Source organism: Pseudorasbora parva, chromosome 3 (genome assembly GCF_024679245.1).
Source record: "Pseudorasbora parva isolate DD20220531a chromosome 3, ASM2467924v1, whole genome shotgun sequence".
Lineage (NCBI taxonomy): Eukaryota > Metazoa > Chordata > Actinopteri > Cypriniformes > Gobionidae > Pseudorasbora > Pseudorasbora parva.
The window spans coordinates 9621343-9636202 of NC_090174.1; the positions used below are offsets into that span (position 1 = coordinate 9621343).

Here is a 14860-nt window from a genome sequence, read left to right on the forward strand (position 1 = left end):
CGTTTCAACTCCTACGGTGGCCGATTTAGTCATGGCTTCCAGTTCGACCTCTTCGGTGAGTGTTGCTTCAAGTGATGAGGTTACTTTTGAAAACTATTATAATTTGCAGTTATTTAATTTGCCAAATGATCTATGATCAAATTAATCTATGTAAAATAAATAATAGTTTTACGTTTAATGTTTAGTACCATTTCATTGCTAACATCAGCTATCAGGTTCCCAGACGAATGCAAGCTAATCTTAGTAAAGTAACTTTTATCAGTTCTATCGTTATTCTGTATATTGTACGACATCACTAGCGTAAGGCAAACAAATTATAATGCAATTAAAATATTAATCTCATGTTATCCGTCATAGAACACGGATTTATGTTATAAGGTAAACAATACTTTTTCATCATTGACGCGAGGAAAACTATCCTAGACGTCGTTCTAGTGTTATGCACAGCACACCGTGATATAATTAGCCAAGCAACAATAAAACTTCCAATATACACAAATAGGCTGAATTAATATTACCTGTGGAGAAGAACGCAGGCAACGTCGGCGTTCTTTTTTAAATCGTTGCTCCTCATGAACTCTTTCCATCTTGGAAAGGCCACTCCAGTATTTACTTTTGTCTTGTTGATTTGCCTGTTGCGTTGCCGTCTTAATTCTCTTTTCCGCTTCCTTGGCGACTCTGATACATATCCCGCAATGTTACTAGGTCCCCGACCCGGGTTGAATTCGGTAATCAATTCCGGGACGTGGTTGCTTTCACACAGAAGGCGACCCGGCAATGTTCCGGGAATATTGCGGGTCCGACGTGCAGTGTGAAACGGGCTTAAGAGTGATCCTCCGTCATCATATAGCAGCCTCAAGCAATCCCCCTCTTCACATTCGTCACGGTGCCATCGAGTGTAAAAACGCGAAAAGCGAAGCTTGAATTTACGGGTATGTCCCTCTTTGGCAAATGTACTTTCAAGATGGAGGAGCAACATGGCGACCGCCATCCGAATCCTCACCCGTATGTATTTTCAATGGTATATTATAAAATTACGAGAATACTTTATTACTTGAAAGAAGTAAATATACATTAATGCGCACATATATTTTTGAAAGAACTAAGTGATTTTAACTAAGAATAAACTAAAAAAGTTACACAGTGTAGCTTTAATAATGATAATACATATTTATTCAGCAGCAAATCAGCATATTCAAATTATTTCTAAAGGATTATGTGACACTGAATATTGAAGTAATAATGATGAAAATTTGAAAAAAGAATTAAAATAGTAATAATATAAGTTTGTACTGTACGTTTTATCAAGCAAATGCAGCCTTGGTGAGCATAAAATACTTATTTCCAAAAATTGGAAATAAGTTTTACAATCTTACCAACCCCAAACTTTTGAGTGGTAGTGTACAGTATATACTCCAAAGTTGGTCATATTTTGAATAAGTTATTGCTTTGCCTTAAATATCTACTGTAATAATTATTTTATCTGTGTGTGTCCATCAAAAAAAGAAGCCCAAAACCTCATGCAATATGTCAAATGCACATTTTTAGTGCGAGGAGGACAGTCAATTATTTACAAAAACCCTTAAAAGAAATGAACATAAATCAATATACAGACGGGCGAAAGCAAGCCAACACTGTCACAGTTAAAATAGTTCCTGGCCTACATTTTCCAATTCATCCGTCAGCCTCTTGTCAGCTGCTGTTGATGACATAATAGTCAGAGGGGTCAAAATAGAGAGAGAACTTGGAATAGAAAGGGCATGACTTAGTTTATTCAGAATATGATTACCATGTATAGAGGAATATTCAAATAGCTGTGCACTCTATGAAGCAAGTGGACCTCTTACTGGAAGGAAGAGTTAACGAGAAAAATGACCTGTATTGTATAACAATGTGCACTTAAACATGGTCAATGAATAAATCTCACATTGATTATGAAAATAAACCACTGATTAGGTTAATGAGTTCAATACAATAGATATGGGCAGGAATAAGGAAACGGTAAAGAGCCAATTACCTCACCAACTGTACATTATTAAAATTCATTATCATAATAACCGTCATTACATTTATAATCAGTTAATATTCCAACTAATATTTCAATTAAAATGTTAAGAATTTTGAGACACTGTTTCTCCTTGTCTTTTGTTAAGTAAAGAAAGCAACATTCTTGTCATTTTAGATAGGAAATGGCTTTGTAGAAAAGCAACAGATTTTATTTACACTAAGTGTAAATACAAAGATGCTATTTATACTTTGTGCAAATAGTCGCAGACTGTAAAAAAATAATCATGGGTCTTGTCATTTTTACCCAAAACAATTAAAGTGATAATTAAAAATAGTGTGCATAAGAAAACTGTGGGTCAGTATAGTATAGAAAATAGAGACCATTTCACCAATAAAATCAAGAGATACATTTTTCTTATAAAACAAAAGGGAAACTTACAGTACAGTAACCAATTAAGCTGATTAACAGATGGGAAAAAGCTACCTATCATTTTAAGAAAATTAGTTAAATGATGTGGTAAACACCACCGGCCTTACTCTCTACACCACTGGTCATTATCAGGGAAATTTCTTTTGTAATTTAGTCTGGCCCACTCAGACAATGGTAGAAAAGCACACTCCATTTTAGATGTTAAAATGCCAACATGACGATTACACACCAAGATCTTCTTCAGTTCGCTTTAGTCACTTTCTCTGACAGGATTACGGTGAGAACTCCAAAAAGTGAAAGCGTCTTGCTGTTATGGTAATGTGTGCTGGTAAATGTAACTGTTAAAGGTGCACTATGTAATACTGACCAGCGGTTGAACAGGCTACAGTACAAATTCAGAGATTTTTTGCCTGCCCACTTCTCCCCAGACACAGAGCAGAAATGAGTGTGATGTACTGTAAGGCACGTCTCTTTCCTTTGTCTAAGTTGATCAATTAATGTGTATGTTTGAATTGTTTTTAGTTGAATCTGGTTAAGTCTGACATCGTGCAGCAGCATAATTCAAGAAAAACTACAAACAGTGCTAATATACACACACAATGTGGTGTAATACTACAAAAAAGTTATAATCATAATCTTTTTCTCCATACCAAAATTCCAGATGGCCAGACAGTGATTCATCTTTTATAAATCATTAAAATATTAATGTCTGTAACGCTGTGGCCACAGAGACTGTTTTGTAGACTGTAAGTATATGTTTAATGTTTGTTGTTGTTTAATATGAAAAAAATAGCGCTCATAAACATCCGTCGATGGCATTCTCAAGTGAAACGGCGTTCCTTACGTCATGACTTAACGAGCTGATAACAGCCTGTAGTATTGTTTTTCACAGACTCAAGCATCATTTGAAATTAGCATGTTTCCTACATCTCTGCAAACATATTATAGTATTTGTATGCTTCATTACAATAATATACATTTCCACTGGAAAATATGTCAGTTGTATCTTGGAAATTATTGTATCTGGATTATTTTTACAAGACTATTTATTTGGAATGGCTGTAATGACCCCGTGACAGTCTATAGATTAGTGTATATATCATAAGCAGAATCAGTTTTGAAAGACACTGTCAAGTATTCACTACATGCCTGCCTCTCTAAATGATCATCTCTATTACACAGTGACACCCCAAACTGTACGCATAATATACATTCCCTAACCAATTTACAGTCATCTCAAATGTCAAAAAGTGACCCAATTTACCTGAACCCACCCAATTAAATTAAGCATTTCTCCTCAAAATAGCAGCTATGAGTTAAGTGTGCCAGATGCTGTCAGGGTAAAATGTCACTGATACTGGTGAACTTTACCTCTAAATGATAAAAAAAAATACTATAACTACAAGAAATAATTGCTTCAAATGCATTCAAATATTCACTACATTCAAATATTCCATAAACATACAATATTAAGCATTATAGCCATTTACAAACATTAAGATTGAAATAAGAAGAAATGTTTCTTGAGCAGAAATTCAGCATTTTATAATGATTTCGATGTGACACTGAAGATGCAGTTTTGCCAACACAGGAATAAATTACATTTATAAATACATTTTAGATTTAAAAGTTATTTTAAATTGTAATATTTCACAATAATAACTGTTTTTACTGCATTTAATCTAATAAATGCATCTTTGGTGAGCATAAGAAAATAAATATATATAAAAATGTTAAAGTATGTTTATATTTGCATTAAAATATTTATCATTTGAGTATTCCAAAGGATTTAACTCCATCCTTTTCATGGCACAGCTTACCGCTAATGTGGTAACTGAAATAAATTGAATTTAAATCTCTTCAAATCTGTGCGTGTAAACTTCAGGTGAGGATTATCTTGAATACAAATTTAAAGAACCACCCAGCTGTCCTTGAACAAAATCCCTGAGCGTCACACATTTGATCAAAAGACGTGCATCCAATTGGGTACCACTGCTTCATAGACCACATGATTGGTAAGGCAAATGGGTGTCAAATAGGCAGCCTTACTTCTGCTTTCTTCAGTTCATGAATAGCATAACAGCTCTTGACTTAGGTCTATGTAAGCCTCAAAAAAAAAAAAAAAATGTAAACCCAATTAGAGACCCGTACAGCAAATGGATACATCTATACATCAATACATCTCTCTAAATGCAACAGTGGACTCCCACATTTTCCACCACCTATGCAAGAAATTTAATGCAAACACAAGTAATTTAATATTTATAGACACTGCAAATAAAAATATATGATTTTCAATAAGACCTACTGAACAAAAGATACTCCTGCTCCATGTTGACGAGATCTTTTCAGATGGACCTGGTATCCTGTAAAAGTTTAAATGACGAAATGTGCACTTCACACTGAGATCCTGAACTGCACCAACAGCCTTGCTCATAGAGATGAATTAGTGCTCTGCGTGCTATTAATTGTAAATGGATGTGTTACCAGCTACCTGGTTGGTTAAAATAATAAACAGGCTTTTAAACAAAAGCTCCACCAGCTGCACCTTATATATGATGCAATAACAGAACAATTATGAACACCTGCAAAGCTGGTCAGTGAAAACTGACAGAATTGATAGATTGCCTGTTCAGGTTTATTGTTTGGATGTTTTAACTAACGTTTATTCTTTGTGAGTAATTCTTTCTTTGAATATCATAAACAGAGTCTATTATAATTAATCCCCTCCAGCAACTTCACCAGATAAAAATTATTTGTATTGTTTATTATTTTTCTCTTGGACATGATTTACAATTTTAAAAAAGGCCTGGTGGATAGCTCCTGTTTTCCATCATGTTGCACAGCATCATTTACATGCGGGTGACCCAACTTAGAATCCAGGTCATTGGATGAAGACCAATCTCCCCATTGTTTTCTGACGGTTCATCTACTGTCTGAATGAAGGCAAAACGAGTCCTTTTCAAAATAATAATAATAATAATAATAATAATAATATATATATATATATATATATATATATATATATATATATATATATATATATATATATATATATATAACAAAGATAAATAGCAGTTCATTATTATTTCATGAACATTATTAGCTAATGAACCTTATTGTGAAGTGTTAGTGGGTTTTTTGCCCACTCTCTGACCTCTGAAGGCCGCTGTGTAATTCACACCCTGACTAAGACACATTAGGGAAAGCATTTTAATAATCCCATGAATGCAATGCATAATCGAATCAAATTAATCGAATCGTATAGAATTTTAATATGAATCGTCTCGAAACGAATCGTTCTGAATTGGCAAAAATCGTTCTTGAATCGAATCGAAAACCTATGAACCATGAATCGAATCGATTTGCTGTCTACCCAAAGATTCACAGCCCTAATATATATATATATATATATATATATATATACACACACACACACACATACAATCACCTAAAGGATTATTAGGAACACCATAGTAATACTGTGTTTGACCCCCTTTCGCCTACAGAACTTTCTTAATTCTACGTGGCATTGATTCAACAAGGTCCTGAAAGCATTCTTTAGAAATGTTGGCCCATTTTGATAAGATAGCATCTTATACTTGATGGAGATTTGTGGGATGCACATCCAGGGCACGAAGCTCCCGTTCCACCACATCCCAAAGATGCTCTATTGGATTGAGATCTGGTGACTGTGGGGGCCATTTTAGTACAGTGAACTCATCGTCATGTTCAAGAAACCAATTTGAAATGAATTGAGCTTTGTAACATAGTGCATTATCCTGCTGGAGGTAGCCATCAGAGGATGGGTACATGGTGGTCATAAAGGGATGGTTTCTAGGGATGGTTTTGAGAAAAGGGAGGTAAAGGATTTAGCTCAGGTAGGCCGTGGCATTTAAATGATGCCCAATTGGAACTAAGTGGCCTAAAGTGTGCCAAGAAAACATCCCCCACACCATTACACCACCACCACCACCAGCCTGCACAGTGGTAACAAGGCATGACGGATCCGTGTTCTCATTCTGTTTACGCCAAATTCTGACTCTACTATCTGAATGTCTCAACAGAAATCGAGACTCATCAGATCAGGTAACATTTTTCCAGTCTTCAACTGTCCAATTTTGGTGAGCTTCTGCAAATTGTAGCTTCTTTTTACTATTTGTAGTGGAGATGAGTGGTACCCGGTGGGGTCTTCTGCTGTTGTAGCCCATCCGCCTCAAGGTTGTGCATGCTGTGGCTTCACAAATGCTTTGCTGCATACCTCGGTTGTAACGAGTGGTTATTTCAGTCAAAGTTGCTCTTCTATCGGTTTGAATCAGTCGGCCCATTCTCCTCTGACCTCTAGCATCAACAAGGCATTTTTGCCTACAGGATTCCAGCAAACTGGACGTTTTTCCTTGTTCACACCATTCTTTGTAAATCCTTGAAATGGTTGTGCGGCAAAATCCCAGTAACTGAGCAGATTGTGAAATACTCAGACCGGCCCGTCTGGCACTAACAACCATGCCACGCTCTAAATTGCTTAAATCACCTTTCTTTCCCATTCTGACATTTATTTTGGAGTTCAGGAGATCTTGTTCTGTTTTGACCAGGACCACACCCCAAAATGCATTAATGAGAAATTGAACAGGTGTTCCTAATAATCCTTATATATATATATATATATATATATATATATATATATATATATATATATATACACACACACACACACACACACACACACACACACACACACACACACACACACACACACACACACACACACACACACACACACACACACATTTCATTAGCGATTCAGTTTCACTGTACCATATGTTTTTACACCTGTGTGGCTTAATGTTTGATACAAAAGCATATTCCTGGCAGGATCGACCAAGCAGCCAGATGGAGACTGTAATATGGTCTCATAATAAAAATAATAATAATATACTGTTCCAACCTACACCAAAACATGATTAGATTCTCACAGTTCTCTTTCACTAACCCCAAAACAGTCCAACACCTACTCCCATGAGAATAAAAAATATGAAGCAGTGTCACACCATTTCAGCTAAATGACTGGTCTGGGCCTCTCCAATAATTCAGTGGGATCAAAGGATCCTCAAGCAGCCCCTCATCACCAGAGAGAGCGACACATAAAAAGCTGTGGCTCAGGGGTTAAGCATCCTGTCTCTCGTTAGCATTTTATCCAGCCTGATTATTGACAAGCCACTTCCCCTGATGATCAAATTATTTGCTGTGAATGTTTTTCATTTAAAAACCAGCATGATAAAAATGCATCTACTAGGCACTATGTGGATTAAAGTCGATATACTGAAGTGTCTTAACCCTGGAAGATGATAGTAATCTTCCTCAGATTTGGTGCATTAAAAGGGTGATATCAAGAGAAATCAAATGTTCCTGTATGTATGTTAAAAGTGTATGTACTAGTGCTGGGCTGTGATATACATTTTTGGTCATACCGCCCAGCACTAGTACGTACTATGAAAACATGTTATAACTTTCAGAATTCTTTGGATATAATGTACATAATACTCATGTAAACTGGTATTTTCATTAGATTACAGGTAGGAGGAGTGGGGTAAGATGTGTCACCCCCACATCCACATATTTAGAAAGAGCATATACAGCTAGCTATATAGTGTATAAAGCTATCTGTGATAAGCATTTAATCTAAAAACAGCCTTTTTGTCAACATATATCCTTTTACAAGGCATTTAAATGAATTATGTCAAAGCAAACTTATTTGGGTCAAACAATATTCCAAACAAGCGCATCATTGATGCACATAATGCCTGATAAGCAGAAGATTTTTTGTATTTAGTAAGGCAGTGGTTATTTATTATTCGTGTTGGTTGCCATATGCTAATAGAAAAACAATTCACGCATATGCATGCATATATTCTTGCTCGAGTAGCTTACATAACTATTAACTTGACATATGAGTAATAGGATGTGATTGTAGCAATGCAAATTACCAATAATAACAAATAACTAGATTCTGAAGAAACCGTGACAGGTGCTTGCTATGGAGGGACTCTATGGTATAATATCACAATCTCAGAATTCTCCCCATTTACTATGCATGGAAAATTCTGCCCCAAAGTCAAATCACTACTGAGAGCCCATATGGGCCCAGATATGGCTGGGTCATGTAACTATATGGTTTCTAGGGTGCTTTGGATGGTTGCTAAGGTGGAACTAGTCAGTTAGAAGTGTGATATTTAATAGCTGCTTGTTAATCCGGATGAAATGATCCTAATACCTGATCCTGAGACCTCCATTTGATCCCTTTTCATAGCAAGATTCATAGGGTGATGTAGGTGATCTAAAATTAAGATGGAGAGGATGAGGAGGAAGGGGAAAGGAGATTTTTTTTAAAGGAGAATAAAGAGGACAAAAAAGTAGAAGAAGAAATGAGGAGAATGAGAAGGTGATTATCAAGGAGAGGAATGAAAGAGAGGAAAATGAGGAGGATGAGAAGAAGTGGAGGAGACTGAAAGAGTAGAGGAGGAGACAAACGGAGGAGGAGGAGAGAGAGGGAGAAGGAGGGGGAGAAGGCGGCAGCAGAAGGTATAAGAACAAGAGGAGAAAGATGAATGAAAACACAAGAAGACATGGAGGAGAAGAAGAAGAGAAAGGACGATAAGAGAAAGAAGAATGAATGAGGAGAAAGAGAAGGATATGGGGAAATTGTAAAAAAAACTGATAAGAAGAGTTAAGAGGAGCAGAGATGAGAAAGAAGGGATAAAAGATAATAAGGAAAAAGAGGAAGACGACATGGGGAGAAAAGAAGAACAAGATGGAGAAGAGGATGATATGAAGGAGGAGAGGGAGAATGAAGAATGAAGAGGCAGCATAGGAGAAGGGGGGGAAGGCAGAAGAATAAGAAGAGAAAGAAGAAGAATGAGAATGAGAAGAAAAGAAGTTGAGAAGGAAAAAGAGAAGCGAAAGAAGAAGAATGGAGGAGGAGGAAGGTGGTGAGGAGGAGGAGGAGGAGGAGGTGAGGGGGAGGAGGAGGAGGAGGAGGAGGAGGTGAGGGGGAGGAGGAGGAGGAGGTGAGGGGGAGGAGGAGGAGGTGAGGGGGAGGAGGAGGAAGGTGGTGAGGAGGAGGAGAAGGAGGAGGTGAGGGGGAGGAGGAGGAGGAGGAGGTGAGGAGGAGGAGGAGGAGGAGGAGGTGAGGGGGAAGAGGAGGAAGGTGGTGAGGAGGAGGAGGAGGTGAGGGGGAGGAGGAGGAGGAGGAAGGTGGTGAGGAGGAGGTGAGGAGGAGGAGGAGGAGGAGGTGAGGGGGAGGAGGAGCAGGAGCAGGAGGAGGAGGAGGAGGAGGTGAGGGGGAGGAGGAGGAGGAGGAGGTGAGGGGGAGGAGGAGGAGGTGAGGGGGGAGGAGGAGGAGGTGAGGGGGAGGAGGAGGAGGTGAGGGGGAAGAGGAGGAAGGTGGTGAGGAGGAGGAGGAGGTGAGGGGGGGAGGAGGAGGAGGAGGAGGAGGAAGGTGGTGAGGAGGAGGAGGTGAGGGTGAGGAGGAGGAGGTGAGGGTGAGGAGGAGGAGGTGAGGGGGAGGAGGAGGAAGGTGGTGAGGAGGAGGAGGAGGAGGAGGAGGAGGAAGGTGCTGAGGAGGAGGAGGAGGTGAGGGGGAGGAGGAGGAAGGTGGTGGGGAGGAGGAGGAAGGTGGTGGGGAGGAGGAGGAAGGTGGTGGGGAGGAGGAGGAAGGTGGTGAGGAGGAGGAGGAGCAGGAGGAGCAGGAGGAGGAGGAGGAGGAGGAGGAGGAGGAAGGTGGTGAGGAGGAGGAGGAGGAAGGTGGTGAGGAGGAGGAGGAGGAGGAGGAGGAGAAGGAGGAGGAAAAAGAAGAATGAAAAGAAGGCAGAGAAGGTGGAGAAAAGTAGGATGGCCTTAAGGAGGACAGTGAGAAGGTGGAGAAGAAAAAAGAAATATGAAGGAGAAAAACAATGAATATGAGATGGATAAGAATGATGAAAAGAATACGGAGGAAGAGAAAAGAAAAATGAAGAGGAGGAGGAGAAGGAGAACAAAAGGAAGAGGGAGGAGAAAATCAAAGAAGAGGAGAATATGAAGAAGTGGAGAAGAAGAAGAGGAAAGGGAAGAAGGGGAGGAGGAAAAGAAGGAAGATAAAGAAGAACAAGGATGAAGAGGAGGACAAGAAGAGTAGAAGGAAAAAGAAGGAACATGTAAAAGAACAACAAAGAACATTTTGAAGAGGAGAAAAAGGAGGAGGAAAGAAGAAGAAAGATAAAAGAAGAACAATGAGGATGAGGAGGATAAAAAGGAAGAGAAGAAGTAGAGTGAGAAAGAAGACGAGGATGAAAAAGAAGAAGAAACAAGGACAATTTAGAAGAACAACAAAGAAAAGGTAACCTGACAAGCCAGACCCACATCAAGATGTTTGTTCTGGAAACTCACCATAGACAGGGCTCAATCCGAGGGGCGGGACAAACGGGTGTCTTTCAAACTCCCTCTGCACGCGATAGGATAGCGCTACACCAACCAGAGCGGCGAAGGTGAAGCAGAGCTCGCTGACTGATTAAACATTCGCCGTATCCGGTCGGCTAAACTCCGAACACATCTTCCCCTTTTAAGAATGACTTCAGTGCCGTTCTTTGTTCTTTTCTCAGAGAAAAGCTTAACTTCAAGTCTTCCAGAGTCGCGGTCAAAGCTGATTCGAAAGACCACCGTTCACCAACTTCTGTGTTTACTAGAAGCACGCAAATGCAACTCAGCTGTCGTTATTATGGCTCCGCCCACCGAATCTCTATACACGATGTGATTGGCCCGGCAAGAGTTAGGGGAATACAGCTCAGAAGAGTTGCTAGACGACACTTGCGGGCAGAATAAATTTGCTGCCGCTAGGGTGCGTCTAGATTTCTAGGCTAAAGAAAAGGCAGATAAGGAGAAGAATAACAATAAGAAGAAAGAAGGACAAGAGGAAGAGGAGGGGGAAAAGGAAGATGAAAAAAAACTGAAGAAGAGGATGATACGAAAAAGAAGGACAAGAATAAAAAGGAGAAGATAAGAAGAAGAGGAGGAAAAAGAAGTAAGATGGAGAAGAACAATGAACAAGAGGATAATAATAAGAAGACGAGAAAGAGGAAATAAGGAAACTTGATAAGAACTATGAAGAAGAGGATGAAAAGGAGGATGAGGAGAAGATGAAGAAGGGAAAGAAGAAGATTTTACCATGGGTTGTTTTATGAAGTAACTCTTTCTCTGTAAAAGGTCAGAGTGAGGAGGTTCAAAACCACTGCGCTCAACCTGAAGGCACAACAGCAGAAACATCTGGCATAATTAAGCGGACTTTATTTCAAATAAAATGACCACAGTAAAGTCAGAAATCATGTTAATGGATTACATTTTTCAGTACGGTACAAACGAATTTCTGGCAAATATTTGAGTTGCATTATAGTAGAGGCGCTAATGCGCCACAGAGGCCCAGCATTAATGTGAGCGGTGCCTGACGGGGCGTTTGTGGAGGTATTTCAGGTGACAGCTCTGTCACAGCTCAGCCTGATTTAATGAGCGTTTAGCTTCAGCCTGTTTGCAGCCATCAAAGACATGTTGCTTATAGCAGGTTGGAGCTAAACTTCCTCTCTCCCGCTGAGGGCGAAGACGACACCGGATCCACCCCAGGCACGTCCTCATCCAGCATGCGCCGCCCGTCTGCAGCTAATCAGGAGAGACTAGAGTCATTAATTATGGGCGCAGAATGAAACTTCCCCCTTCCCTTTCTCCCTTAACAAAATGACAGCAGTTGTGTACTGATCAGATGCTTTACAGTTACATTAGCTGCCTGTCTAGTTATCTCTCTGTTGTGTTCTTGTACTCTGAATGGATTGTGGGCGTTGTTGCGGGATTGTTAGTGGGGTCCTGATGAGGCAGCGCTGCAGTGACGGCCTGTCATGGCTTTAAAAGGAGGGAATGATTTAATTGATCTGATTTTGAATGCATGAATCATGTGGATGAGTATCGTACAGGGGGCAGCCTGGTTTTGTGGGAGAATCATTCATCTTGCTTAGAGTGTCATGAAGCCTCTCATTTCAGCATAGGTCAGTTCTCATCAGTTTTGAAAAATGTGAATCAGAACGTTTCAGATCGGAGCGAGGAAAGGGATGATGGGTAGGGTGAGAACAATTATAAACCTTATTAGCATGGTTCATGAATATTAATCAGGGGTCATAACGTGCCCAGTTGTCAAAGGGATCATTTACTTTTTGTAACTATAAGGTTCTTCACCCTAAGTATATAATATAATATAATATAATATAATATAATATAATATAATTAATATAATTAATATAATATAATATAATATAATATAATATAATATAATATAATATAATATAATATAATATAATATAATATAAAGAGCTTGACATCCTTCGAACAAGTAAATCTGTTATTCACTTGTCTGAGTAAAAAATGTGCTCGGTCATAAAAGTTTGTGTGTGTGTGTGTGTGTGTGTGTGTGTGTGTGTGTGTGTGTGTGTGTGTGTGTGTGTGTGTGAGAGAGAGAGAGAGAGAGAGAGAGAGAGAGAGAGAGAGAGAGAGAGAGAGAGAGAGAGAGAGAGAGAGAGAGAGAGAGAGAGAGAGAGAGAGAAATTTATTCTGCAGCAATATTCTCATCAGTGATCTATCAGCTTTGACATATTTAAATCTGCATATTTGTGATATTTTTACCTTTTATAAAGGGCATATTTCTCTAATCTTATTAAATATTGGCTATGCTTCAGCTTTAATTTTATATTCTTAAATTTGTTCAATACATTACATTAGAATAAGACACATTAATGTCAAGCCCTGTAATATAATATAATTAATATAATATAATATAATATAATATAATATAATATAATATAATATAATATAATATAATATAATATAATAATAATATAATATAAAAGAATTAATATAATAAATATAATATAATATAATATAATAATCAAAATTTGTATTTATTTACATTAGTTAATGCACTGTGAAATAACACGAATAAACAATGAACAGCTGGATTTTTGAATGATGTTGATGTTATTGAACTAACATCAACAATGATTAATAAATACAGAAACACATGTCTTGCCCATTCATGTTAGTTAATACAATAATGCTAAATATTAGACTATTTTAAAGGGTTGCCATGATATGATTGATATGATATATGATATAATATATGATTGATATGATATGATATGATATGATATGATATGATATATGATATGATACATGATATGATATTGCAGACGTGCATTAGATTCCATTATTAGATTATATTTTATGACATTTTATTATTATACATTTACTATATATTACACTTTTTAATAAATGTAATATATCTTGCAAGATCACTAACACTACTGAGCTGTTTGTATTTGTAAAAATTGGATATTCAAAAACTTAACCATTTTTAATAACTTTTCCACAATGATGATTCATAATTCAGAGTAATGATGGATGCATGGGTTTGTTGCACACAAATATTTGAAAGGTTTTAATTTTTTACGATGTAGACAAACACTGACTACCCATGTTTCAAGAAATCAACTAAATTCAACCATCTGCCTTAGGAAAAGGTCACAAGGTGTCATGAATAATTATGAGGCAGCGTCTTCTCATACGTTATAAATCATTACGAAACATAGCTGATGTAGACTAGCACTATACTGGATGAAAAATCACTTCCTGATCCAATGTCACATCAATGCCAAAATTCTGTTCTCCTAACAGTCTTCCATCATGTGTAACACATATAATGTTAAAATCTCCAAGCAAACAGACAAACAAAACAAAGAAAAAACATACTATAGAGTCCAATGTTGTTTTAAGAAAGACAAGAGAGCATCTCAAGATGCGCCATCACATGCCTCTGGAGGCCAAAACTCCCCAGGATCACCTTAGACTGTGTGTTGGCATCAGAAATAGTGAAGAGAAAACATTACAAACACCAGAATTAGTTCCAGCTCACATTATCTGTTTCGGACACAATGTCAGTTTGATGCTTTGACTTCTTTTGGAACCACTTTCATTGGCAGAGAAGAAATATACAAGCAAACTGAATAAAATACAAATGATTTAAAATGAACTTCTTGTTTATTGCACTTTATATACAAGTACTTTATATACAAGTCCTCACAGTCTGTGTTGTTGGTCTAAATATCAGCATGACCTAAGGTTGAAACACAGCACTGAGATGTCCTACAAGTGGATGACCTAGTTAGCGACTATCACTGACAAGGCTGGAAAGGGAAGAGCTTGGCAGAGGAGGTTGTATGTAGAAGCTTTGCAGGACAATCCCTTTGTAGAGCTTTGGTGGAATGCAGCATTATAGAAGAAGAGAAGAGAAGAGGATCCAGCAAGAGCATCTAGATGGCTCTGGATCAAGACAGCAGATCTGTGGAGTATTGCTACTAG

The 14860-nt window shown here is 38.1% G+C and overlaps 2 protein-coding genes across 2 annotated transcripts in view; both read right to left on the reverse strand.

Moving 5' to 3' along the window:
- Positions 1-4785, reverse strand: part of doc2b (double C2-like domains, beta) — a 288545-nt gene extending 283760 nt beyond the window's left edge. The window contains exon 1 of the mRNA XM_067437770.1: positions 4746-4785. Coding sequence (XP_067293871.1) covers positions 4746-4770 — 25 coding nt within the window. The 5' untranslated portion in view covers positions 4771-4785. The remainder of the gene's footprint in view (positions 1-4745) is intronic.
- A 6616-nt stretch (positions 4786-11401) lies between these two features.
- Positions 11402-14860, reverse strand: part of LOC137070535 (rab effector Noc2-like) — a 133584-nt gene continuing 130125 nt past the window's right edge. The window contains exon 9 of the mRNA XM_067437771.1: positions 11402-12118. Coding sequence (XP_067293872.1) covers positions 12015-12118 — 104 coding nt within the window. The 3' untranslated portion in view covers positions 11402-12014. The remainder of the gene's footprint in view (positions 12119-14860) is intronic.